Source organism: Vulpes vulpes, chromosome 9, assembly GCF_048418805.1.
Source record: "Vulpes vulpes isolate BD-2025 chromosome 9, VulVul3, whole genome shotgun sequence".
Lineage (NCBI taxonomy): Eukaryota > Metazoa > Chordata > Mammalia > Carnivora > Canidae > Vulpes > Vulpes vulpes.
This window is the reverse complement of record NC_132788.1, coordinates 37,551,616-37,578,893: the sequence shown is the minus strand read 5'-3', so window position 1 is coordinate 37,578,893 and position 27,278 is coordinate 37,551,616. Positions and strand designations below refer to the sequence as shown.

The following is a 27,278-nucleotide window of genomic DNA, read 5'->3' as shown; positions in this document are numbered from 1 at the left end:
CTCGATTAGGTATAATTAAACATAAATAAAGTGAGCAACACTGTAATTAGATGGCATAAATGAATCTTTTTAATGCTTGCAAATCATATTAATTTTTTTGTGTGCATGTGTGACTTTCTTCATGGGGACAAAAACAGCTTTCCAAAAAAGTAGACATCTTTAAAAATGTGCATATTTGTGGAGGAAAGTGTGTTGTTGTTTACAAGAATTAATTTTTTACATTAAAGTCATCCCAATAATTGGTTAGAAAAGTTTACTTTGAAAACCGTGCCAGAGACTTGAAGACTGTTTCAAGTGGTTCATGCAAAAACTAGTTTCCTGGTTTACTGCTGGGAGGTGATCATGTTAAAAGCACATTGTTGGCATTAATACTCGGTGAGGAGGAGGGGCTGTGGCTGGGCAGATTCTAGACAGTAAGAATTAAGAGGCTAATGTGGTCACTTCGGGAAAACAAAAGTCATCCTCTCCCACGTATCGCAATGCTGTTTATTTCTGTGAGCCAAAAAGCTGGCTGTTTAAGGCTCCAGATGCCAGCATGTAACCACTCATGGAGCTACGTAAGCAACAGTTTGTACTTTTTGTCTTGGAAATAGGAAAAAGACATTATCAATGATCTTTCTCTTAAACTTTCTGAACCTAAACCCCGATGTGGAAGAGAAAAAGACCAGCTATGGCTCGATGGAAGAAAATCCTCAAAACAGACCCCAGATGGCTCAGTGGCCTATCCTACATTTTCCCAAAGACACAGGAAAACTACCCATTAAGCCGAGTTATCAAAAAGAAGCTGACTGAGAAGATGGGATGCTGGGGGCTTTCAGGGAAAGAGCCCAAAAGAGCTACTAGCTACTGCCATCAGACCGCTCAGATGGGGACACAGAGGGTGCCACATGGTGTGAGAAGCCACAGCAATGGCTCCCGCTTGGCTCAGCTGAAAGGAGCGGTGGGAAAGCAGAAGCAGATGGATGTTCAGAAACCAGTGCCCAGGCCATGGGTGGCTGAGACAAGGAAGGAAAGGAAGAAGGCTGACCAGAAAAGCAGCTCCTAGAATGTACAAGCATCAGGTCAGCGTGATTTGGATCTCTTTTTATAGAAGTTGGTCCTGAGCCAGAATTTCTAGAGGGAATTTCATCATTCTAGAGAGCTACACTGTCCAATATAACAGCCACAATTTCATGTGGCGAAACTTAAAATTTCATTTGCTAAAATTTAAAATCTAGTGCTTCAGTGACATGAGCCACCCATCAAGTGTTCAATAACACACTTCAAGTGGCTAGGAAGTCCCATATTGGCCAGCGCAGATACAGACCATTCCACCATCACAGAAAGTTCTATCAGACAGCACTGTACATGGGCACTATGCAAAATGAGAAAAGAAATCATTACCACCATGTGGCCCCACCACTTTCTCCCAGCACTTCTAATGGTGGCAATGGACAGAGCAACTGACCATCTCCATGTCTGTTTCCCCATCTATAAAACAGAAGGAGTTATACCCCCTATTTAAGACATACATTAAAGGGACTCTGTAATTTAATATACAAATATCACATAGAATCTGGCTCATTATAACAAACGTTAGCTAGTATCTATTCTGGTTGCATGATATATATTACAGAATAACAGCTGAAGACATATTTGAGAGGTAGCACATATTTGCTAAGAGACATCCCTTAGACACACATAACCGAAAGTATCTAGGGTGAAAGGTTAAAATAAGTAATCACTTAAAAAGTGGCCAACAAAAGGAAAAGTCTCAATCTAAACAAGCAACAATGGTTATTACTGAGCTTGGAGCTTCTGTGCAGACTTACTATCTGACAACTGAAAGGAAGTGAAAGAGGTCAGATGGACCACTGACCACCTAGGACTGGTGTGCCAAAGTGTAGACTGTCTCCAGGAATGCTACTCTGGTAACCTCCCCCAAACCCTACACTACATGTTTTAAATGGCAAAGACCTAACAATGGGAAAGTAAGCCCCGACACCTTCAGAAAAAACTAGAATTGAACGCCTTCCAAAGAAAATAATCATTAGGAGTAATAAAACCACAGATGGAAATTTTAACACTACCTGCTTACCCAAAGTATTTCCAGGCTTTAGTTTTAAGACACAGATAACACATTTGTAATTCAAAGAACCCTATGACCCAGCATTTGTTATTTTGGGTTGAGAGACACAATATTAGAAAATGGACATATGTTTTAAGTTATGTTTACTATAGTGAAACAAGTAATTTAATAATGTTAGGATAAAGGTTATCTGAAAGCTCTCATGTCTGGTGAAAATGCACTTCTTTTTTTTCCCCTTAATATAAAGAAAACTGGTTGTGATCAATAATTTGATTCAGCTTTTCTACTTTTTAATAACTGACTTTAAAATACTTACTGTTCATTGTGCATTCAAAATTTCAAGCACCACAGGTAACCAGAATCTTAAGCCTAGTTAAAGAGGTAAGTACTACCGAACTCAGTTATTACAAATGAACAGGCATTCCACCCTCCAAATTATAAGTTTGGCATAATAAGTGAAAAAGGAATTCAATTATTTATAAATATCAGATTATGTTTTTTTTTAAAAAAGCTTAATATTAGCCAAAGATGTAAACTTTTCTTTGATTTGTAAAACTTGGATGTCAGAGTTAACCAGTTGAAAAGGTTTGCTAATTTATGTGATTTATCTGATTTTAATATACTCAGAACTTAATATTTTTCTCCTCTGAAAGATATATGTTCTTGCTAAAGAGTTAATTAAGGCAGCCTAGAAAGAAGAAACTGTAAAATTATGAATGGACAGTTTAGAAACTTCCAGCCCCAAAGTAATCACTTATGAAAAAACCTCAAGCTGTCTTGATATATACATACTGTATATAATATGTATAATATTATATGTATAATGTATATGTGCATATGTATATGTATATTTATATGTATAAATGTATTTTATATATAATTATATATACTATAGTATACATACTATAATATATACATACTAGGAAACGTAGTATGAATATATATTCCATTGATATGTTTGATTCCTTTGCTCTGTTAGGGCATGAGCAAGGCTAAGTTGCTAATTTTATTTGCTAGGAACTAAAACAAGATAAAAGACCTGGCAAAAATATATAATTTATAACACACACATATACACACACACAGAAATCCATTAACTTTTATATGACAAGATTTAAGTGGCACTTTTTTTGACCTAAGAACTATCTGAAGTTGACTGATGTTCTTTAGTAAAGGTACTCTGTGGCTGTACTATGTCCAACTCAAGGTAGATACCTCAGGGTATGTAGGAGCATGATACACTATTTGTGACATTCGTGCATCCAAGTGGGTCTTACCCTAATTTTTCAGTGATATCATTACCTTTCCTTTGAGTCTTTCTCACCCAATTTGTCCTTTTTCTAATGAATAAAATGATAATAAATATTGAAACAAACACTAATCAAGTAGTAAAGGCAGAATTATTCAGAATTCTTACTCTCTTTGGTTGCATCCAGTGTCATAGGGATAGACACCTGTTTCCACATGTGGGGAAAATTACTACCTAGAGAAAAATATTTCTTCTGAAAATCCATGGAAAATTTGGAAAATTGTAAAATAGAAAAACTCTTATCAGATAATCTCAGAAGATGGATTTTTTTAAATTAAAAAAATGTTAGGGGTGATAGGACCGTCAGCCTACTTTTTCAATAAAAAGTTAGATTTTTTTTAATTAAAAAAATTTAATAAAAAAAGCTTAGATAAAAATACTAAAAAAAAAAAAAAAAATACTAGAGCTCAAATGGACCTTCGTCCCTGGTCTGATTCTCCAGAAATTATTCTGAGGCTATACTCTCTAGATTCAAAGGATGAAGGAGAGGGAGCAACTTCTGAAAATGATTTACTCATCTTTCAGAATCTATGACATTTCACTCAGATTTTCACAGAGATTTGGGAAAAGAAGAACTTTTGAGACGTAGCAACTTCATCATCTATTTTTCTGTTGGGCACTGTCACATTTTTTGCTACTTTGTTCACTGATCCTAGATCTACAGGTCTGCTCTAAAGAATCCTCTTACACCCACCACCACAAGACCTAGATCTGAAAATGCACCTCTCTACAATCAATAAGGACTAAAAAATACCAGTTTAGATGCCACAGTGAAGTCAATGGAACACAGGGTTCGAAGATCAGCCAGTTTCAATCCAAATGTAAAGCCCAGGATATTAAATGGCACCACTTATTGAACACAACCAGCAGAGAAAAGCCATCCACCAGGAATCACTTGCAGAATGCAGAATGCTTTGTTTCCTGCTGTTTGTGGATCATTGATCAAAAATCTATGAATGACAAGACTCCACTTGAAATAATGGCAGTCTGTAGGGGCAAAGGACTCCTCTTTTAAAAGTCACTTTAAGTAAAAAGAAAAATCTTTTTGTTCGTTTTCTAGCAGGAAGACTTTGATGCTTTATTTAGAACAAAATGACATATCAATTATCTACAACTAGTAACATCTTCAAAAGGTTAGAAAATAAAGCAAAAAAGGTCTGAGAATACCCAAGACTTTGAAATATGCCCTCCTGGGACATACCGCTTCTTAACAAGTAGCGGGTAGATGAATATATTTAAAATGCTCCTGGGAATAACGTACATCTAACATGGGAAGATTAATAATAGCACTTGCATTGTCAAAAGAATGTACAGAAGGCTAGTTTGCAAAGGCGCTGCCTCTATGGAGCATGGTTACTGTAGGCGCTACTTTGTGACTAGCAATGGTAATAATTCATCTTAAGAAAAAGAAGACCCAGTAAAAGAAAGTAGCGTTAGTATTTTCTCTTATGATTTTATTTCAAAATCTTCAGTAGAGTATTTGGTTCTTTTTAACTAACTCAAATACACCTTAGTAATTCTATTCTTTCGCTGACATATGATAAGCACAAATTTCACAAAACAACAATTAGATTCTAATTATCAGAACCTACTCCTTTTATCTCAGTAAGATATATGAATCAAAGGTATTGGAGAGAGAATTGGGTAATCACCTAATTCTCAATTGGCTCTCAATTTACCCAATTTTGGCTCAAGTAACCAAATTCTGTCATCGTGTCCAAATCTTCACCAGTAATTAGATAAAAGAGTTTAGCCCAAAAGAATGTATTTTAAAAGCACAGATTTACAACCTCACCATGCATCCAATATTTACCTTAGACAATTCCATGCCTGGCCCACATTGCTTGCAGAGAACACAATTTCCAGATCGATCCCTGAATTCTTGTTGTCTACAGTCTCCTGTTTCACAAATCACTTCACATGCCTGAAAAAAAAAGTTTTGCAAAATGTTATTTTAAAGTAAGTTAATTATATACATATATTTTTAGTAAGAAAGGAACAACATCATCAGTATTATTTACACAATCACTGAATGTAAACGTGAATTCAGAGGCCAATTTAATTTTCAATTTAGGAATAAAAATCACTTTTTTAATAAAGATTTCATTTATTTGAGAGAGAGGGAGAAGCAGACTCCCCACTGAGCAGCAAGCCTGATTTGGGGCTCGATCCCAGGACCCTGAGATCATGACCTGAACTGAAGGCAGATGCTTAACCCACTGAGCCACCCAGGTGCCCCTCAAAATCACTTTCTGAATAAGTCAGTGGAACAAATAAGTCAATAAGCCTGATTTTTCTCTGTATTCCCTGAATGAGTTCTGTGTGTGTGTGTGTGTGTGTGTGTGTGTCTCTCTCTCTCTCTCTTTTTTTTTTTTTGGATCAACAGCTATCTTCCTCTGATACTTTTCTGAGTGCCTAAGGTAGAAAAGGACAAAATGACTTAGGACATGTCCTCTTTTCTAAGAAGCACTGGGTGAACAGACTATTGTTCTGCAGAATGGCAATTATACAAAAAGGCACAGGAAATTGTTCTTGATGATTGTAATGATGAGTAATTAATCAGTACAAACTATGTCCTCCTTGAAGCAGGAGTGTCTATAATGATGTCCTGCAAACCAATTAAATAAAATCAAAGTCTGAACCTCTCAAGCAGGCAGGAGGGAGAATTCAAGGTGGAGATTCCATTCAGCCACAAAGAAACTGTAATCACTCTGAGAAACAAATTCCAGGGACACCCAGGTGGCTCAGTGGTTGAGCATCTGCCTTTGGCCCACGTCCTGATGTCCTGATCGTGGAGTCCTGGGATTGAGTCGCACTGGGCTCCCCGCAGGGAGTCTGCTTCTCCCTCTGCTTATGTTTCTGCCTCTCTCTGTGTCTCTCATGAATAAATAAATAAAATCTTTATAAAAAGGGCGGGGGGAGGGAGAGAGAGAAACAAATCCCACTACCTCCCTCCTAGACCATTCATTCAAATGTGCAACAGCGTCAGCTGGAAGGAAGGAAAATTTTCCTTCCTCTACCTGAATCTCAGGCTCCAAAGTGACCCCACTCTTATCTTACTTTGTCTTTCAAGAAGACTTCAGGTACTGTCTTCAGCATGAATAATTCGTTTTACATTTGCAGATGATGATCCTATCTCCAGATGAAATAAATTTCAACTTTTTTGAACACCTTCATAGATCTTTCATGTCAAGCATTCAAACATTAAAATTCTCCCTCTGTCTTTAATGCTTTTTGGAACCAAGAAGGGTTTAAATAACTATATAAAAATCACACCTCTTTTAAGAGTCAATTCTAATTTCTTCACAAACTATGTAAATCATGGGCTCCAAAGAGAATCTGGTCTTGTTAGGGTCTAGGGTGTGTTATAGAGACATAAGCCTATACACACAACAGAGTACCATTGTCCTAGAGCTATGAGTAATGCTGTGATTTTATTACTTCATCTAAATGTAAACAAAATAATTTCAACAATTGCTACAAATGTCAAGACTTTTGTCTTGGCAGCAATCTTTGCTTACTAATGAAATGTAACATGATAAAATACAATTTGAAAGAAAAATGTAAAAGATTGGATTGGAAATTGAAGATTGTTTTGGTACTACTTAGATGACTCTCTCACCACGTTCTTAGGAAAGACTTGACTTACCAAATAGGCCAGTAAAAGTACAATGGTGCGAAATGCTTTCTCTTGTTCCAGGAGCACTTTTAAAGCCATGGCTCTTATTACGTGTATTTATTGTGGAGGAGTTTTCTAAAAGACAAGAAGATCTAGTTAACCAGGATGACATTGGTTGCTGGTGTTCTGTATTTACTGTACAATGTTTACCATTAACATTTCTACTAGGTAATACTATTTATGTTTTAAAGGAAATCACTTTGTAAAAAAAATACACAAACAATAGGTAAGCTTTTAAGAATTTAGGTTAGGGGAGTGGAAGCTTTGTCTCCCTACACATTATATGCAAAACTCCTACTGGCTCTGAATTCCTAGGCTATACATGCTTTTATTTTCTTCTTTTTTTTTTTTTTTTTTTACAGATCTTACCTTTTAAAGTAATCTCTACTCCCAGTGTGGGGTTCAAACTCACAACCCAGAGATCAAGAGTGGCATGCTCTCCTGACTGATCCAGCCTGGTGCCCCTATGCATGCCTTTATTTTCTACCCAAGTCTCTATAGTTCCAACAGCTCCACCCAATAGAGTTATATTACAACAGTGACTATATAAGCCCACCATGTAGATGGGTTAAGTTGGTGCCAAGAGGGCAATTATAGTGATAAAGTAACAATGAACATGTGCTAAGCACTATGTGCCAGGCACTATCTCCAGCACATTAATTCATTTACCTTCACAATGACTCTAGAAGGTAGATACCCAATTTTAGAGATGTGGGGAAACAGGCTCAGAGAGGACGGAGTCCCTTGCTCAAGGCCAAGGAGAGGCATAGCAAGATGTACACCCAGGTGGGTTGGCTCCAGTGCTCCTGAGTGGCATATACCTTGCAACATAATCTGCTCTGTTTAATAAAGACATCAGGCTTGGGTCTTGGGCCTGCAGCTCCACAAAGAAGCAGATACAGCTCATGTTTGGCATGTGTGAGTACTTCCTCCAACCAGTACAGTGAAACTAATCTATGAGCAGAAAAATGAGCATTTATTTAAGAACATCTAAAAATCATTTACAAGTGATGAAATTGGAGGCACTCACTTTTCGATAAAAGATAAAGCCAAACCACCTCATCTTTATGGTAAATGACCTAAAAGGTAGAAACAGACATGGCTGCCTTTTTTTCAGACCCATACAATGTCCAGAGAAGAGATCTATCTTAAAAAAATAATAATAATAATAGGGAAGACTCAGCTGGTGGTTCCATCTATTAGGTAGAGAAACAAGGGCTCAGTTTCTCTTCAAAGTTGAATCTTCCAAAACTAACAGAGACCCAGAGCAAACAATGTGACCACTTAGAAAGAAACCAGAGCAGAGAACCAGAACCCTGGACCAAAGACCTTAAGAAAAACAATAGCAATTAACAACAAAGGAAGCAGGGCTGGCGGGCTGCTGTCTCCCTGCTGGCCAAGCAGCCAGCCTGGGGTGAGCCTGAACACAACCCTGTCTGTCTGAGACAGACAGCCCAGAAAGTTACTCCAGCCACCTGAGTGGCTCCAATTATCAGTACAATGAAATTTAATGTTTGTTGAATGAATGATTCATTTTGACTGAATTCAAAGTTCTTTGGTTTTGGTTTTTGCTTTTCCAGCTTCTTTGGTCATAGCTTCTTTTTCCTCTTTGCATATGTCAAAATGACCCAGCAGTTATCCAACCATGCAGCTTCCTGCCTGTGCAGATGCAGAATTGGGAAGAGAAGATAAAATCACATTCCCCAAAAGGTATGCTTTGGGTTATCTCTTTCTTGACATGGTCCTAATTTTTTAAAATGTGCTGATTTTTTAAAGGAAAACACAAAATCTCTTGGATTAATTCCATATTAATGGAAGAGAGGGTATAAATATCAAAGCATTTACCCAAATATACAAGAAAAAAAAAAAAGATCCAAGTTAGTGCATACCACAATCAAGCAACTAGTTTGATCGGAACAATACACTAGACAATACACTAGGATTCTGTACTAACTACTGCGGCAGGCACACAGATACTGTAGTATCTTCCAAACCACGCACTTTGGGTTGGAAGTCATGGCAACACGATTTTGACTTCAGAAGATACACCTGTTTTATGTACAAAAATAAGTAAGTCAGAATACTATCAGCGGTTAGGTTAATATTGTGGTAACTGGGTGAAATTTTTTTCCCTCTTTTTTCTAAAAGTTCTTTCCAGGGTATTTCATTAATAATGAAAAAATATGTGTTATGTTCTTGGGGCAAAAAGGTAAATTATATAGTACTCCTTGAAAAGTCTATAAAATAAATGATGAGATTAAAAATCACATAAGCAACATGGACATGGCCAACATGCACATGAGAAAATGCTCTGCATCACTTGCCATCAGGGAAATACAAATCAAAACCACAATGAGATACCACCTCACACCAGTGAGAATGGGGAAAATTAACAAGGCAGGAAACAACAAATGTTGGAGAGGATGCGGAGAAAAGGGAACCCTCTTACACTGTTGGTGGGAATGTGAACTGGTGCAGCCACTCTGGAAAACTGTGTGGAGGTTCCTCAAAGAGTTAAAAATAGACCTGCCCTACGACCCAGCAATTGCACTGCTGGGGATTTACCCCAAAGATACAGATGCAGTGAAATGCTAGAACACCTGCACCCCGATGTTTCTAGCAGCAATGGCCACAATAGCCAAACTGTGGAAGGAGCTTCGGTGTCCATCGAAAGATGAATGGATAAAGAAGATGTGGTTTATGTATACAATGGGATGTTACTCAGCCATTAGAAACGGCAAATACCCACCATTTGCTTCAACGTGGATGGAACTGGAGGGTATTATGCTGAGTGAAATAAGTCAATCGGAGAAGGACAAACAGTGTATGTTCTCATTCATTTGGGGAATATAAATAATAGTGAAAGGGAATATAAAGGAAGGGAAAAGAAATGTTGGGAAATATCAGGAAGGGAGACAGAACATAAAGACTCCTAACTCGGGGAAACGAACTAGGGGTGGTGGAAGGGGAGGAGGGCGGGTGTTGGAGGGGAATGGGTGACGGGCACTGAGGCGGACACTTGACGGGATGAGCACTGGGTGTTTTTCTGTATGTTGGTAAATTGAACACCAATAAAAATTAATTATAAAAAAATAAATAAATAAAATGTCAACACCAAAAAAAGAAAGAAAAAGAAAAAAAGAAAAATAAAAAATCACATAAACACAAAGAAAAAAATTAAAGTACTATGATTTCTGCATCAGAAGGAGAATTTTTTTTTTTTTAGATGATAGGGCAGAAAAAACTGAATGGAACTATATCCTACGTACTAACTTATATCATTCTCCCAACACACACACACACACACACACACACACACACACACACCACTAAATTAAATAGTTTGAATGGGTTGATCTTTGCAAATTACACTTTAAACTCCTTAGCCTGGCACCTGGGCCATTTACAATCTCACCCACTAGCCCACCGGTGTCATCACTAGTCACTGCTCTCCCATCCATCTGGCTCTGCCATAGCCTGATGCCCACGTTTCTTCTGAACCCCCGTGGTCTTGCCCTCTCGCTCAGGCTGTAACCTAGGTCTTGAGAGCCTTTCTCCCTAAATCCCTCCAAGAACCTGCTCAGCTGTCGCCCTGCTGAGATGCTGGCCAAGACCAAGCACACTAAAGAGATTTATTTGTTCCCTATGGCCCTAAAGATCTTTCTACATTCATGCACAGTATCGATCATATGACATAGCAATTATGCTTATCTGTATGCCAGTTTTAGGCACCAGACTGTGTGTTTCTTTAAAAGGGGTTCCACACCTCATTACTCTTTGTATTCCCAGTATTTAGCATAGTACCTGGCACATGTGGGCACGTAAATGTTTGAATTAATGAAGAGAATAAAACAGCACAAAACAATGAAGAATATATTGTGGAAAACAAGTAGGATTTGGTTGCACGTAATGGACTTAACTTTTCTGTGATGAATAAGAATAAACATTCTATCTCAGATATATCTTATTACTATGTCATTATATCTACAAGGCATTAAGTCTGATGATTGAATAATATGGTGATTTTTTAAAAATCCTAATTTGCTTTTAAAAAATGTGAGCAGGTTTTTTTTTTTTTTTTAACAGATTTATTACACTGGGAGCTAGAAGGCAAAATGCACCATTGGAATATATCACTTCTCTCTATGGTGACTTCTCGCTTAGCCTGGCTTTTTTTATACCAAGAGGCTGGGAAGTAATTAGGACTGGGTAGATTGCCCAATTGTCCTGACAGCAGATGGGATGATATAAAGTCCAAGTTCAAACATTTTTCTGCATGTAAACCCAATATGGGTTTTTTAAGAACCTGGCTTTTAGGGGAAACTATCAGGGAAAAGTGTTAACTAGAGCACCTGAGTTTTTAGGCCCATTTCTTAGCAATGTCACTTTGAAACTACACATTGGTAGAGATAAAAATAGAACCTGTATCACGGGCTGTTGTGAGGATTACCTGAGATAATGTATATCAAGTGCCTACCTAGCCCAGTGCCTCACATACTTAGCAGAGGACGGGGGTGGATCTGGTTCCTGGGGCAGTTGCTAGGCAATGCCACCCACTAGTGTGTGACCTTGGCCAGGTTACTTAACCTGAGCCTCAGTGTCCTCATCTCTGCATTGGGCCTAGTGATAATACCTGCCTCCTGAAACTGCTGTGAGGAATAAGTGAGTTGAATAGCACTCATAAAGCACTGCCAGGACGGTGAATTGATACAAACTGTTTGTGGCACATAATAAATGCTACATAAGCACTGGCGATGGTTATTGTTGCAGTTAATGACATTCATATTGAAGACCTAATGGTCCAATGTCTGTGACTTGTTAGACCAACAGGAGACATTATTCAGATGGTCACAATCCAGTGGAAGGTGACAGTTTAGATCTCTGGACCTACAGGTGCGCAGAAAACATTCAAAGACTAAGAATCAATTCAAAGTCTGAACTAAGCATTTATATGTTGAGTACTGTGACTTTACTTTATAAAAAGTATAGTTGTTTCCATACTCCCACACTTTAAAAAGAGTAGATATTTGGAGATCCCTGGGTAGCGGAGCGGTTTGGCGTCTGCCTTTGGCCCAGGGCGTGATCCTGGAGACCCAGGATCGAGTCCCACGTTGGGCTCCCCGCGTGGAGCCTGCTTCTCCCTCTGCCTGTGTCTCTGCCTCTCTCTCTCTCTCTTTCTATGTCTATCGTGAATAAATAAATAAAATCTTACAAAGAGTAGATATTTACTTCTATGCAATGTAAGAGGAAAACTGCAGGTCAAAGGACACATCATAGAAATGGTGAAAAACAAACCAAATCCATGCCTAGTAACTCCAAAATGGGGTGCTCAGCTGTTCCACCAGGCTGACCTAGGGTTTTATCATCCTATACTGCAGCATCCAATGGCCCATGGCACAGTAGGATGACGTGAACACAAATGATCAACAAAACCAAAACCACATAACAAAATAAGACATTTCATGATTTATCCATTTATTCAACACATTTTGGTTAAGTAGTTATTAGGTGCTTGAAAGAAGGCAATATCAAGTTGGGGCAGGAACTACAAAAGTACACTTCCAGGGAGCTCACAGCTTAACAGCGGTGGTGGTATCTCCTAAACACATTTGAGTATAACCCGGCAAAGGGGTATTTAGAAACAAACAATTTGGCTGGTGAAGTGTTGTAAGTGTGACCTTGCATTTCCTGGAGAAAAATGAAATAACCTTGTGAAATGCTTTGGCATTCATAAAAAGAAGGAAAATTTAATGAAATAACAAGCATGTAAGCAATAATATTTAAAATAAAAATAAGGCAATAAAAAGGTATTTATTGAAATTGCTTTTAACTTCTGAGCATTCAGGGCCCAAGCCAGGGAGAAAGATGCCTTTATATTAGTGTCCTGTTTATTTGGAGATGACTTATCAACCATGAGACATACGAATTATCGGGATTATGGGTTTTCATAGTTTGCCAAAAAAAAATCCAGACTAGATATCATCTATTAACAATCTAGCAACCATTTTTGCAAAATGTGTGTGGAGAAACTGCCTCTAGCTAGGCAATAAAGGAAAAGACTAAGGATGCCTGATTCACTGTCTTCTAGGATTTTGGAACTTCTGCTTTGACAACTGCTGTTCTACAGTATGAAACAGAGTGGCAGTCTGGGGAAGCCCAGGCAAGCAAAAGCAAAAAAGAAGAGATGGGGGCCTGAAGCCCAGGGCTGCAAACATTCTGTTCAGCTGCACAGAAAGTGGCTGCTTCTCAAATCAAACTGCTCAGCATGCTCCTTTGAATGAATGGTAACCGGGATAAATCCAACAGGTGCTGAAATGCACGCCCCTTCCACCTCCTTGTTCACCTGGAAAAACCCTGCGCTGGTGTTTGAACAGGCAGAGAGGCAGGGTCCCAGCAGCCCTCTGCAGGAGCCTACTAAGGAGGAGTGGCTCTGGGCTCCATCTCCTACTGGCTGGGCACACCACTAGCTCCCAAACCCACCCTGGTTGTTTTAACCTGCAGTTTGCCCAACTGCCGCCTGCCTCTTTTGCCCTGGGGCCTTCCTATATGTACTCTGACTATATCTACCATACCTGCACCACAATCTGTCAGAGTTCTTCTGGGATCTTCCTAAATCTTGCATGGCACTTCTCTTCTGTTTCCATTGCACCCTGGGTTCATCTCTACCTCGCGGTGTAATTACCTGGACACTTGCCTCTCTGCAGGCCATGTGTTGCATCTGGCCAGCCGCACTATTTTCTTCACTCACTGTACCCTTAATTTTTTAAAGTAAGTTTTTGATATTAAAAAAAAAAACTTGTTTTTTTTTTCGAAAAATTAAAACACCTAGTCCCACACCAAGGCAACGTGAGGTAGAGCTGAGCATCAGTCATCCTTTACACAGAAGAACATATGGTTTCTAGTGCCCCATACTCCACCATCTCCTATTGCCACACTGAGCCGCCTCCCTTCACTCCAGCACCAACCAAACCAATTATGGTTTGAGGACTTCATGACAAGAACTGTGATTTTGCTCTAGAATTATAACTCACTCACAATATGTGCCCAATACATGTTGAGTGAATGAAGAAATTGACTAATTAGGGATGACATTTTAGTTCTTAGGATTGTTATAAGGGCTAAAGCTATATGCGGAAAATATGTGCAACTGTAACTTGAGATTGAAACATAAAATCCTTTGGTATAACACAATTCAGTTCAGAATCCCAGTTCTTTTTTTTTAATTTTTTTTTTTATTTATGATAGTCACACAGAGAGAGAGAGAGAGGCAGAGACACAGGCAGAGGGAGAAGCAGGCTCCATGCACCAGGAGCCTGACATGGGATTCAATCCCGGGTCTCCAGGATCGCGCCCTGGGCCAAAGGCAGGCGCTAAACCGCTGCGCCACCCAGGGATCCCCAGAATCCCAGTTCTTGAATATAGTGCTATAATATAACAAAGATCACTAAATAAGAATCTAGTATTTGTTTTCCAACTTTTAACAATTCAGTAACCTTTCTTTCCTTCTTTTTTTTTTTTTTTTTAAATAGGCTCCATACCCAGCGTGGAGTCCAACATGGGGCTGGAACTCACAACTCTGAGATCAAGACCTGAGCTGCAATCAAGAGTTGGATGCTTAACTAACTGAGCCACCCAGGCGCCCCCTATTTCAGTAAACTTTCTGAGAATAATTTTATTTTTTATCTTATAAATGACCAAAATACATGAATTTCAGAATAATTCAAATAATCTGGATACTTTTTCAGAATAAATTAATTTCTTCACTTTTTCAACCTTTTAAAGTTATTTGATTTATTATCCAACATACAGTGCATGCAATAGGTAACAGTTTTCATCTCCTAAAACTGTATTACCATTATGTAATAAAGCTACAGTCAACTCATACATTTTTCCAATATGCAATAAACTGAAATATTTTTTTTAAAAAATCAACATTAAAGTAAACTGGCAGGCTTACAATTTATAAAATCAGCATTGAAATAAAGCCAGTGCTATACATATAGTCTTTTACATTTTAATGGTGGAACATAATCATAAATGGCTTAGAAATAATGTCCATTCCCTATGCTGAGAGAATAAAAAGCTAGTTAGAAATTTAGGGTACTGCCATTTCCAAACAGGACAATAACCCCTGCCCTCTAGCCTTCCTCTATCTTAGCCTTCAATTTCATTATGTTCTGAAAATCATTCTTCCTACATCATAGAGTTGGCAGCCTCTTTTGTAGCCTAGGAAGCTCACAAAGGCATGCAGTAATAAGCACATACATATTGTTGTTGGCTGCAGAATGAGAAAGATTTCCCTTTTTCAAATCATGAAATATTTTCTGCTAAAAAACTCTACAAGCTTTACAATGTTCTGTTGCCAAACACAATATCTTCAATTCCCTCAAAGTTCAAAAACATTAGGGGCCACTGTCAAGCTTCTAGAATAATTTTTTTTTTTTAAGAACTTAACCTAGCATAGCGTTTTTGGATACTAATTCTTTTTGTTTCTCTGGATTGTAAATTCTGTCAACCTTGGGTTCTCTACCATCCTTGTGTTCCTTCAGAAAATCACTGTCAGTATTCTCAAAATACAGCATATTGAACCCAGGCACCACCCCCCACCCAATTCATAAATATTTCTCTATCTCAAAATACAAGTAGAACAACTGTAGCATCAAGGACCATGGGGACCTCCAATGCCGACACAGTGTATCTTAAGAGAACTGTGCATAACCATTTCTAAAACACAGCTGTTTAAATTTTTATTTTAGAAGTCTGGATCAATTCCAAAACTTCTCTTTGAAACATCTGAAGTCCTCTTTCCCAGTCTAAGTAGTGTCCATTCTTTTAGATTTCCTCTTATTAGCCCTTTCCATGCCTACTGAAGAGTGGCTACATAATATTTAATCTTTAGATATACAAGTTCCTTTGTTTTATCTAATTGCTGATGGGTGCTTCTTCCCTTTTTAAAACCCAGGTTTTAAACTTCAGTTTAAAAGGTACATATTCTGTGATGTGTGGACTAAAAGATAGCTCAATACTGTTTAAACATCTTACTTTTAAATGTAAACATTTTAGACGGATAAAATAGGATGAATGAACTCACTGCTTAACCTTTAAATCATGAAAAGAAATTGTGTTCATACTGCTTTACTGTTCTTTTTCTTCATCTAGAAAGTTACTTTAAAAAGGCTATGAACATTTAATAATCAGCTGCCATGAGACAAATGTACTTCACTGTTGAACTGTTCCTGGCTTTCTTATCACATAAGCAGCTGTCTATTTATTTGGAGTGTACATTATCCAAGGTGGGCCTTCTCATTCAACCTGTAGTCAACACAGATAGGGCATGTTAGCCTTTTTCCGAATTTTAAATCTTTGACTTTAAATACTGACTCATCAGGTTTAAAAGGACTTGCTTTTTTCATATGTTCAAGACGCCTGCAGTTTTTTTGTGTTGTATTAATTTTTTGAATGATGGAAGTAGTCACAGGGGATTGGATTAAGCTTCAAAGATCTAAATAGGTGAAAAAGGAGAATCAAATTCTCATCATGAGTGTTAGCAGGCTTCCTTACTTATGTTTTAAAAGTCCCCAACATGCCCTGGAGTTATGTACTAGAGCTATAACTAGTAAATTAAACTAACATAATAAGGACAGCATGTGACAGTTACATGTCTCCATTCATTTTCCATTCGTATGTGTGGTAGGTAGGTATAAATAAAAGCTCATGATTACCTGAAATAAAAAAAAAAGTCATTTTCTGTTCTTTTGAAAAGCTTCTTATGGCTACTTATATATTAGCTGTGTTCCTTTTTTCAAGTTTCTAGACAGGAAAGGTACTTTAACACTGCAATTTCAAGTGTGTAAAAAGTCTTCACATGTCCTTAACTTCAAATTCAAGATGCAGCCTGGGGCTCATTTAAAAGACAGTCTCATCAAAGGGACAGATAACTTCCATCAACATCCTAGAAAATACTAACACTTACTATGGAAAAATTCTCAAGTCAATAAGGTCATGTGGCCTCAGTAATAAAATAGATGGTATAAGACATTTTCATAGGTTAAAAAATAACTTACACAGCTCACAATAATGTTTTACGTATTGATGTCAAGTAATATTTTCACAATGAAATTGCATTTCTATGTTTTGCATTATTTTCAGAGCAACTTGATAAATATCACTCAAAGATAAATTCTTTTTAAGTACCCATTTCTCTGTGCATAATAATTAATGTCAAACACTTTCTTCTACAGTCGGACTCAATTCTCACCCCCTTTAAGTTACTGATCTTCAAATTAGAGAATAAGCAGTGCTTGAAATAAAAAAATATATATATGTATACATATGTAAACTACATGAAAGTAGCATTGGCACAAATGCCTAAGGAGAAACTGCACAACAGAAAACATACTGAGTAAATCCTGAACTAATGCAATATAATCCTCCCTTTTGAAGAGAAGTATCTAATCATGAAATAACAGCATATTAAAATTTTCTGTTTGCATAAGTCATGCTTAACAATAACTGTTTCCTGTTTATATGAAGAAATTGTCTTCTAGTAAAGGATAACTGTCAGTGGAGTAAAAAGTAAGCCTTCATAGATATTTTGAATTCAATTCTTTCAATTAAACAACACTGACCGAGCCTTATGGTTCTGCTTGCAGATTGAGTCCTTTAATGAAAATGCAAAAGGTGACATGGATTTCTTAAATGTACATTTGATGAATAGTTGGCTGCCATCCAAAGAGATCATCCTTGAATTTTAAGCCTTCCAAATTTCACCTTCAAGAGTGTATTAGTAAATTTCTATTCCACGAAATGGCATCAGAACCTGGACCAGTCCTGAGAACACGGACCTTTCTCCCTAACCTACCACGCTCTACCCATCATTGTACTAACAGTGCTTTTATTTGCCAAGTGTTCTTTTCCTCAGAATGCTGTGTTTCCGGACCATCTCTGAGCCCTGCCACTGTTCTCTGCCCCGCACCCCCGCACCTCCGCATACTGGTACCTCCGCAGCCCCGCGCCCCCGCAGTTCCGTGCCCCCCCAGTAACCCACACTCCTGCACCCCCTACCGCTCCGCACCCCTGCAGCCCAGCAGCCCCGCAGCCCAGCAGCCCCGCACCCCTGCAGCCCCGCACCCCCACAGCCCAGCACCCCCGCACTCCCGCACCCCCCGCCGCCCCGCAGCCCAGCACCCCTGCACCCCCGCAGCCCCACAGCCCAGCACCCCCGCAGCCCAGCACCCCCGCACCCCCCGCCGCACCGCACCCCCGCAGCCCCGCAGCCCAGCACCCCCGCACCCCCGCAGCTCCCGCGGGTGGGCAGCCTGGGCCTGCGCACGCCTGCCCCGGGGAGCGGGAGTGCACAGGGGCGCCGAGGCCGGGAGGTGTCCGGACCCACCGCCTCGCAGCGCCGCCCTCCCAGGCCGGCGGCAAGCCTCACACGGGTTTATTTACACTCACAAAGGTCTACTGCACACGCAGGTTTTCTATTTACAAGATCCTGGCCTGGAAGACTAAGTCCCATCACTGCCATCGCCGCCTGAGGCCGGAGGCGTTCATCCTCCCGCGTCCCTCCCGCCCCGGCCCCATCTCGGGTGCCCCCTCCCTCGGCAGCCCTCCTCTCCCGCGGCCACCCCTGCCGGGGGGCGCCTTGGCCCCGCACGGCCCGCTCGCCCCCGCCCCGCCCCCCTGCACGGAGCAGCCTTCTCCAAGCGACCCTCCCCGTTGGGCAGCCGCCTCCTCCCCGGCTGCCCTTCCTCGGGGTCCACCAGGGTGCGGGTGAGGCACCGCCGCGTAGCGCCGGAGGAGCGGGGCACCTACCTGCCGGGCCACCGGGAGGCTCCGCCGCCCCCGCTCCCCGTGCTCCCTGCAGGGCCAGGCCGCGTGGACCGAGCCGCGGGCGCGCACCGGGTGCGCAGCCGGGACCGGGTCCTCTCCCCGCGCTCGCCGAGCGCTCCCCGCGCCGCGCGCTCAGCGCTCTCCCGTAGCCCGGCAACGGTGGCCGCTCCCGGGCCCCGCCCACCCAGAGCCCGCCCCCGGGCCCGCCCCGCCCCGCCCCGCCCCGCCCCGGGCCCGCCCCCCGCGCCGGGCAGCCTCGGCTCCGCGGGTCGGGCTCTCCCGCTCAGGTCCGACGCGCGGGAGGTGCGCCCCCTGCGGCCGCGGGAGCCGGTGACCGCGCAGGGCCTGCCGACCGGGCGGGGGCGGGGGGGGGAGGCCGGGACGCCAACACCAGCAAGAGCCCGTCGGTTAGGGGAACTGCCTTCGGCGGAGGGAGACAGGTTCGTTTCTACCCTAGACGTATTTTCCCCAAGATCTCTGCGCCTTTCCTGGCCGGCTCACCTTCTCCCCAGCACCTGCTTTTGCCCGTTCCCTGTGTACCCAGGAAACGATGCGGCGCGCTCGCCCAGGTGGATCCACATCGTGATGACCTAGCTCATCATCACCGTCTCATTCATCCATTGACGCTTTTTTCCAGCAGATACTCACTCAAGGCGCGCTCCCCCCGCCCGCGGACAGAAACCCCTAGTGGTCAGTTTTACCCCGTGCATCCTGGTATCCGCCTGTGTCCACCTCCTCCACGCCAGCGCTAACCCATCCAACCCACAGGGTCGCTGGATAAACTCAAAGCCGCTGGCCTGTGGGGGAGCACAGTGCCCAGGCTCCATACCTTTACGATTGCTTTGTGTAAGGTGCTGGCTGAAGCTCAGGAACTTTAGTTGGTGCATCTATGAAACGGAGCTAGCGGTACCCAGTTTGCAAATTTGCTGGAAGGAGTAAAAGAATCATGTGTGTATATATATATATATACCTTTGCAGCAGTAGAATGCTATATAAATGTAAGCAATTATTATTTCATCTGCCCAATAAGTAAATAAAAGGCAAAAATTCCTTCAAACTCAAGATACTGTGCATGACTCCAGTACAAAGAGGCATCTATTTCTCGTGTGTGGGTTTTGTTTTCCTGACACAACTGCACGACTCTTTGGGTGGAACCACAGCCTGTGTTTCCTTACTACACCCCAAACCCCATTGTAGTCCCTCAATAGATATTTGTTGAATAAATAAATGAATGAGTTGCTCTAGTTAATTTCCGATAGCACATCTTTTGACCTTGAGAAGCCATAGTTCTAGACCAGGTTCTTGTGAATATACATTAAAAAATATGATTCCCAAGCGTCACATCTCAAGGGTATCTACTTCAAATCTAACACGGCCAGAACATAAACCCCAGTAACAACTTCTCTGTAAAGAATTTACAAATAATACGCACTATCTTATTTAAACCTCAAGGCAAGTGTCTCAACCTTAGATTGAAAGCAAGTTCACCACCATCTGTGGTGAGTACAATTTGCTCTTTGATGAAAAGGGAGAAGGAGGGAGAGGTGAGGTCAGTAGGTGGGGCTTTCCAATGACTTTATCAAACCATTCCCTCCAGCAGCAACCACTCTCTGCAAAGGGGAGTTCTGACAAGAACAGCTTTCTCCATCCTGCTAACTGTCCCTATACTTGGACAGCCTTGCCTGGCATCATGGGCGGCTGCCCAGCCTGCCTGTTCCTTTGTTAAGCCACATGCAGAGCAGTCTGCCATATTTATAAGGAAAGAAGAAAAGAGTTTCCCTAGCCTATCTGTGCTGTTACTAGTACTGCTACATGCACTGCAGTAACATGCTTGTCATTATATTGAAGTTATCTGTTCGTCTGAGCTCCCTTCCTACCTTAGACTTCAATCATCTGAGGACACATCTTATTTTCTTACTATCTCAGAGCCTAGAGCACGGAGCACTCAGTGTCTTTGTTCACCTGAATTATTGCTTCTTCCTTTGTGAGATTTAACTACACTCACCCTTTCTTCATCTTTTTCTCTTGGTCTCACACCCTCCACCATGGTACAGGTCCTCCCTACCTGTCATCTGAATATTGCCACAGCTGGTCAATCTTTGTCCTTGCTGGTCTGTCCAGCAGTCCTGCTTTCTCTGGACTTCATCACTGGCACTGTCCAATTAAAAGATTTACAAGAGGTTCCTCGTTGTAAAAAATGGCTTTCATACTCCTTAAATTAACATTCAAAGATGCCATACACTTTATATTCTGGCCAAACTGGTCTGCATGCCTTGCCTCAAATGTGCCCTGAATTTCCTCTTCCCTTTGCTGAGCTTCTTCTTTATACTCACCTACTTCCCTTACTGCTCTGGCTCCTTACCTACTTACCTTACTCCTATTTAAGAACCAGCTCAAAAGCCACAACTCTTATGAGTCTATCCAAGATTTGTGAACTTCTTACTACCATAATAGTACTTGCCACATCTCCCTCGAGTCCTAAGTGTCTATGACTTAGCTTTCTTCCCTAAGGAGTTAAAAATGCTTTCAGAGAAGGGATATATTCTGTTCAAACTTGTATCTCTGATAATATCAAACACCCAAGCAAATGTTCAATAAATGTTTCTCAGTGGAATTTAATATGCCAGCTCAGGAACTACCTCTTTGACTTCAGCCAAGTGCTCTTTTATTTCCTGGCCTCCTTTTGTACTTAGAGACAGTAAGACATTATTTAGTCCATTAGTTCTTGCATCATTTCATGTGTATTTGATTGATCTGCCCAGTTAACCTATTCGTTGACTATGGATAAATCACAGTGCCTGGTGCATAGCAGGTATTCATTAAAATTTGTTGAGTGAATTAATAAACGGGAATGAGGACCGCAAATATTAATCAAGTTTGTCAAATACATTTAAGAAAATAAGGGAGAAAATAACCAAGATGCAGCTATTTAAGTAAACCCCAACACCCACTGCAGCCAATTCTAGACTCTCAGTGTATGATTGGGGCCAGACATTGAATGACTTGCTCAAGGTCACACACCAAGTTAATAATAAAGCTGGAATCAAAATCTAGTCTCCCTGAATCTTAATATAATCTTCACCATACCATTAGTGCATAGACCAATATACATGAAAAGGCCAAGGAAGTTATTTAGTTTATGTAATGTCAAACTCATGACATTTATAGAGCAAAGTTGTTATAAGTTGTAGCACCTGCACTGATCTTTGTGAATTCACGACACCCCCATTAGCTAGACTTTTCACGTGTCTAATGAGAGAAGAAATGAGCCCTTGACTCCTCTAAATCTAAAGGCAGACTCCTCTGCATGTGGCTTAACATGGAGAAAGCTGCTCTTGTCAGAACTCCTCTTGCAGAGAGTTCTTGAAGCTGGAGGGAATGGCTTGATAAGGTCAATGGAAAGCCTTATCTCTCCCTCCTCCTCCCCCTTTTCAGCAAAGAGTAAATGAACTCACCCTGGATAGTGGTTTAACACCTCTCCATCTAAGGATGGGAGACTTGGTACCTTCTGAGTTGTCATTCCAGCAAGAGGAGGGGTTTGAGAAACAACTCCACAGGCCAAAGCTTGTGACATAGAGGGGAAATTAAGCACAGCCATCAGGTAGCTTCCTTCTGCCCCCTTTTTCATTGCCCATTTTTGTAAATTGGGCTGACAAAATTATAAAGAATCATTCTTGCAAGGGGCACCAAATTATTAATTTTTCCAGGGTTCCTTGGACTGGCTCTACCATCATAGAGAAGAAAATCTGACCAAGCCAATGGCCAATTATTGATCTCTGTCTAGTTGCAAAGCAGAAGAAGAATGCTTTATGTCTTAAGCTCCTTTATAGCTAACTGATGGAAAACTCTATCAAAAATTTCTAATAGTTCTCATAAAATATATCAAAAGAAAGAAAAAATACAGAACGCTTTTTTTGGCCAAGATTTTGGTTGTAATGTTTGCTAACAGTTAAGTTGGGCTCTATATAATTCTTGTAATGGAAAGAATTAACTACCTAGCCCTAGAACAAAAGAAACCAAGATTTGAAATCAGGTACATTCTAGAGCTGCCACTTAATTAGCCTTGTGATCTTGCGTATGTTTTTTAACCTCTCTGAGAATCACTTTCCTCATCTGTATGATGCAGATGACAGTGATTGTAAATTTAAATTAGATAGTCTTTTAAAAACCATTGTGAGAGTGCCTGACATACAAGTATTCAATAAGTATAAGTGAATTAATAATTTAGTGAATTAATAAATATTAGTGATTGTTACTGAATAATAATCTGTAAAGCCTCATATGAAACCTTTATGAGGATGATAAGACATGAGGGATAGCTATTTAGCTTTAAGAGTACTGTCTGTTCAAAATTCATAGTCCACAAATTAAATTTATTCACAAGAAACATTTTTTCCCCCTCAGGGAAAAAAGAAACATAAAGAGTTAATGGAAATACATTCAAGGATTCTTAACATAATCAAATGTAGTATGAAACACATCTCAAGAGAGAATCATATGAAACTTATAAAGTGAAATCTCATAAAAATCCCACTGGGAATCTCCCTAGATGAATAACAACCTTTCATTAACTATTAAACTTATCAGGGACCCACTGACATCTTCTAAGATAACATGAATTCCTTGAAAACACAAAAAATGTGCCTATATAATGCCAAACTTGTATAGACACAAATACACAGGCAGACACACACAAACGTATATAACTCCACATTGCGCTGATACATTAATATTTGGTATAAACTATTTTAGTCCTTCTGATACATTATGTGCAGCAATAATTGAGTTTAGACTGCTTAGAAATATAGAAGTGAAGAGAACAGCTGGAAGACAACCAGACTAATCCAGTTGATTGACATACCTATCATGGAAACAAACAAACAAAATGTGTGTGTGTGTGTGTGTGTGTGTGTGTGTGTGTGTGTGTGTTCCAATAGGAAGCAGCCATCTTTATCTTTTGAACTAACATTGTTCTCTGTTCAGCTACATGGTGCATTTGTTCTCTTGTGCAGTTGTTAAAAAAACAGACTATGCAAAACTATGCATGGTGAACTAGAAAGAACATTGGATTAGGACTTGAAAAACCAGCCAAGCGACCTTGGTTAGGGTCGTCAAGGCAACCTTTCCCTAATCTCAGTTTTCTCATCTGTAAAATGGCTCTAAAAATTCCACCCTGCTTCTTTCACAATGATAGAGGCGCCTCCCTCATTTCACACATGAGAAAACTGAGTAGTGAAGTGACTCTCTTAAGGTCGCATAGCGACTCGGTGACAGAATCAGGACTAGAAATAAAAGTCTTTTGAAGACTTGGAACTTCTACAGTAACAAAGCTGCCATTGAAGCAATAGATAGGAGAGTGCTTTGAAAAATATGACATAAGGGTTTCCTTCATAGAAGTATGATGGAGTATAGCTACTTAAGTCACCATCCAGATCATTGTGTGGCAATTAATTAAGAAATGCCTTTTTGAGACTCTACCTGTACATTCGGTAAGGGCCACCTTTCTTTGAAAATCAAACACAATCTGCTTCATTTCTCAACCAAGACACAAGAAGTAAACAATTAATTGAATTAATTCAGACACTGAAGTGGATTTTCAAGGACTTGACTTGCCCAAGCTAGTTTTCTACAAAGCCTAAATTAATCAGATAATTGCTAATTCTCCCTTTTGTTTTGTGCCGAGGAGAACTTGTAGCTGTTAAAATGAGCCTAGTAGCAGAATAAACAATGGTTTAACATTTTTATAAATCTCAAATCTAAACTAAATGATCAAGTTCCTAAGCATGTTATTTCTTCAGGCATCTTCTCCACTCATTACTTTAAAAGCTTAATTTTCTTTATTGGAATGTGAACATTAAAACTGCTTTGGTGATTTAGAGAGGATTTTTTAAGCAAACAAATATAAGAATCAACCTAAACAGATACCCCAGGATATTTTGGACATGCTTTGCTACACATTGTCAGTAGAACAAAAAATTAAATGCCTCTCCTGGCATGACTAAAAACAACAGTTACATCTTTCAGATTAAATTCTTACTGACACATTTCTAAAATATAGTCGTCTTGTACAATTTTAAATAATCTCCACTTAACAGCTACCAAAGTTTTAAAATTAAGCAAACAGTGCTAATTACCATCCTTCTAATATCTGGAGGAAAGTTTAGAAAGTGATTAAATTAATTGGCTCTGAAAAATTAATTACATTCGAAATGAGGCTCATTAGACCTTTCCTGTTTCATCAGAATTTCAGACTAAAGGATAACTAGTCTTATCACTTATAATTTCTTTGTGGTTCAGCTAGCATAAAACAGACCATTGTGATGATAATTATTCTACCCAAATAAACTTAGGACTAGAAACTAAAGTGAACTAATGTGAATGTGGAGCTCTTACTTTTGCACTGTATTTAAATTCTTGCATTTCAGTGTAAAAATTTCTCTGTGTGTGTGTGTGCGCGCGTGTGTGTGTGAGATTATTGAACTGACAAAAAAAAAAAAAACACTGAACTTTCAAATTAGACACCACGATATATATTTTGGCTTTGCCAAGTTGAGTATAAACTAAAGTGAAAATGTGACTAAAAACTATATACAGCCTAGTAACTATTGATTACTCAGTTTTCATAAACAGCTGGCAAATTTTAACTTACAACAGCTGTCACTATAAATTTAAAGTAAATGTTAATTTAGGAATACTAACATCGTGAATGTTTCTGTAAATAAGGCTTGTGCTATTTCCAAAGGTTACTGAAAATCACTAGAGAATTTTTTAACCAAACTTGGCACAACTTTACCCTCCCTGTTTTAAAATTCTTCAGTTTTACACATAAAAGGCTTTAATCATACTTGAATGCCTTTTCAGTGATTCCCTTGAGGATGCAAACTGCACAAGGAAATGTATTTGATAGGTTTACATCTTGGAGGTGAGAGAATAAATAAATGAAAGGCACAGTATTGCCAGAGATGCACTATACTCTTTTATATAAGAAAACAAGGAAAGCATTGGCAGCCAGTAAAGTTCCACTGCCTGTTTACTAAATAAAGCAACCTGTAAATACTTAGAGCAATTACAGCTTACGGATCTCAGGCTCTGAAGGCGGGTTGTATGCTAAAGTTAGCGTTCTGTTTTTTCCTGTTTGAACAACTCATTTCCAAGTAAAATTTGCATGACAGATTGCAAACCCTTTTGCATGAACTATTAAACTGGCAATGAGAATCCTCCTTGCTCGGACACATTCATATAACATAATGTAGTATTCAAGTAGAGAAATGCCTGCTTTTAATTGATTAAAGCCATCTTTTTCTTAGAACACACAGGAAAAGTCAAGTGAAAGCTACACAAAACAGAAAGTGCTGTACCTGCAACGTGCTGAACTCTTTCCAGTACTCACCCTTTCGGCAACTTAGTTTCTCCTTGGCAGCACTTCTATGCCAAATGCTTCTACCTTCCCAAAAATGTATGTCAGCACAAGCCCAGACGAAACTTCAAATCCAGGAAAATAAAATTAACCATGCAGATCAAAGGCAGACGAGCAGAGAGATGAAATGCCCGTAATCTGATCGGTGATCAGTTGCAGAACATGAAAGGCACGACTAAGTTTATATATATGCACGGATATCAGAAAGTTCCCTTTCGGCAGGTAGTCACCCTCCCGCCTCCTAGTCCACAAATTCTTTTGTTTAACATGGATCACGTTGTTTTCCTCTTTTTTTTCCCCCTTCCCCTCTGCAACCAGGCAGTACCGGTGGCTCCCCCAAGCTTGGGCTGAGTGGCTGGATCTGTAGCTTTTTTCGGTTCCCAAGCTGTGTTGGGGATTGTGTGTTGGAAGCTTTGCCTAGTGCCAGCGGGTTCTGCTTTATCCCTTTCATCTCGCTGAACTGCAGATCCCATGACATCATTCAGCGCCGTGGGACTGGTAGGAGAGCTATAATTCAGCCTGTGGGGGAGTACAGCTCCAGAGAAGCCAGAGTCGGCCTGATTTCTAATCACGTTAGGCTATTGTGCCTCACGCAGTGCAGTTTCTGTTATCTGTTTCCCAGTTGGAAAGGACAGTGATTGCTGGAGAGTGATAAGATCCCTGATCCATCTGGGTTCCAAATGACAACATTTAATTGCCTTTTCGTTGATAAGAATCACACTTTTTCACAAAGACTGGGTGTCAAATATTCAGAGTAGTTAAATAGCACTATAAGACCATTCTGGAAAACACCCAGGGGCTCTGACACATGGAGGGGGTAATGTTTTGAAAATGTGTCTTTGTTTTAAATGTGACATGTCTTTAAGGATCTTAAAGTAAGCTGTCTTTTCCTTGCAACTTAAATTATTAGAAGTTGACTGTCAACTAAACAGTGGTGTTTCAATGAAGGTAATTATTCAGCAGATAACCAACA

The 27,278-nt window shown here is 40.1% G+C and overlaps 1 protein-coding gene across 3 annotated transcripts in view; it reads right to left on the bottom strand.

Moving 5' to 3' along the window:
• The window catches only part of TNFRSF19 (TNF receptor superfamily member 19), an 88,942-nt gene extending 62,022 nt beyond the window's left edge, over positions 1-26,920 (bottom strand). The window contains exons 1-3 of one of the 3 annotated variants that reach the window (XM_025996668.2): positions 26,279-26,920; positions 7,027-7,131; positions 5,191-5,301 (exon numbers count right to left, since the gene is read on the bottom strand). In XM_025996668.2, the coding sequence (XP_025852453.2) occupies positions 5,191-5,301; positions 7,027-7,095 (180 nt within the window). In that variant the 5' untranslated portion in view covers positions 7,096-7,131; positions 26,279-26,920. Of the gene's footprint in view, positions 1-5,190; positions 5,302-7,026; positions 7,132-18,870; positions 19,030-19,389; positions 19,690-26,278 lie in introns of those variants that run through there. The other 2 variants (XM_072719821.1, XM_025996667.2) reach the window with 2 other exon arrangements.
• Positions 26,921-27,278: the final 358 nt, after the last annotated feature.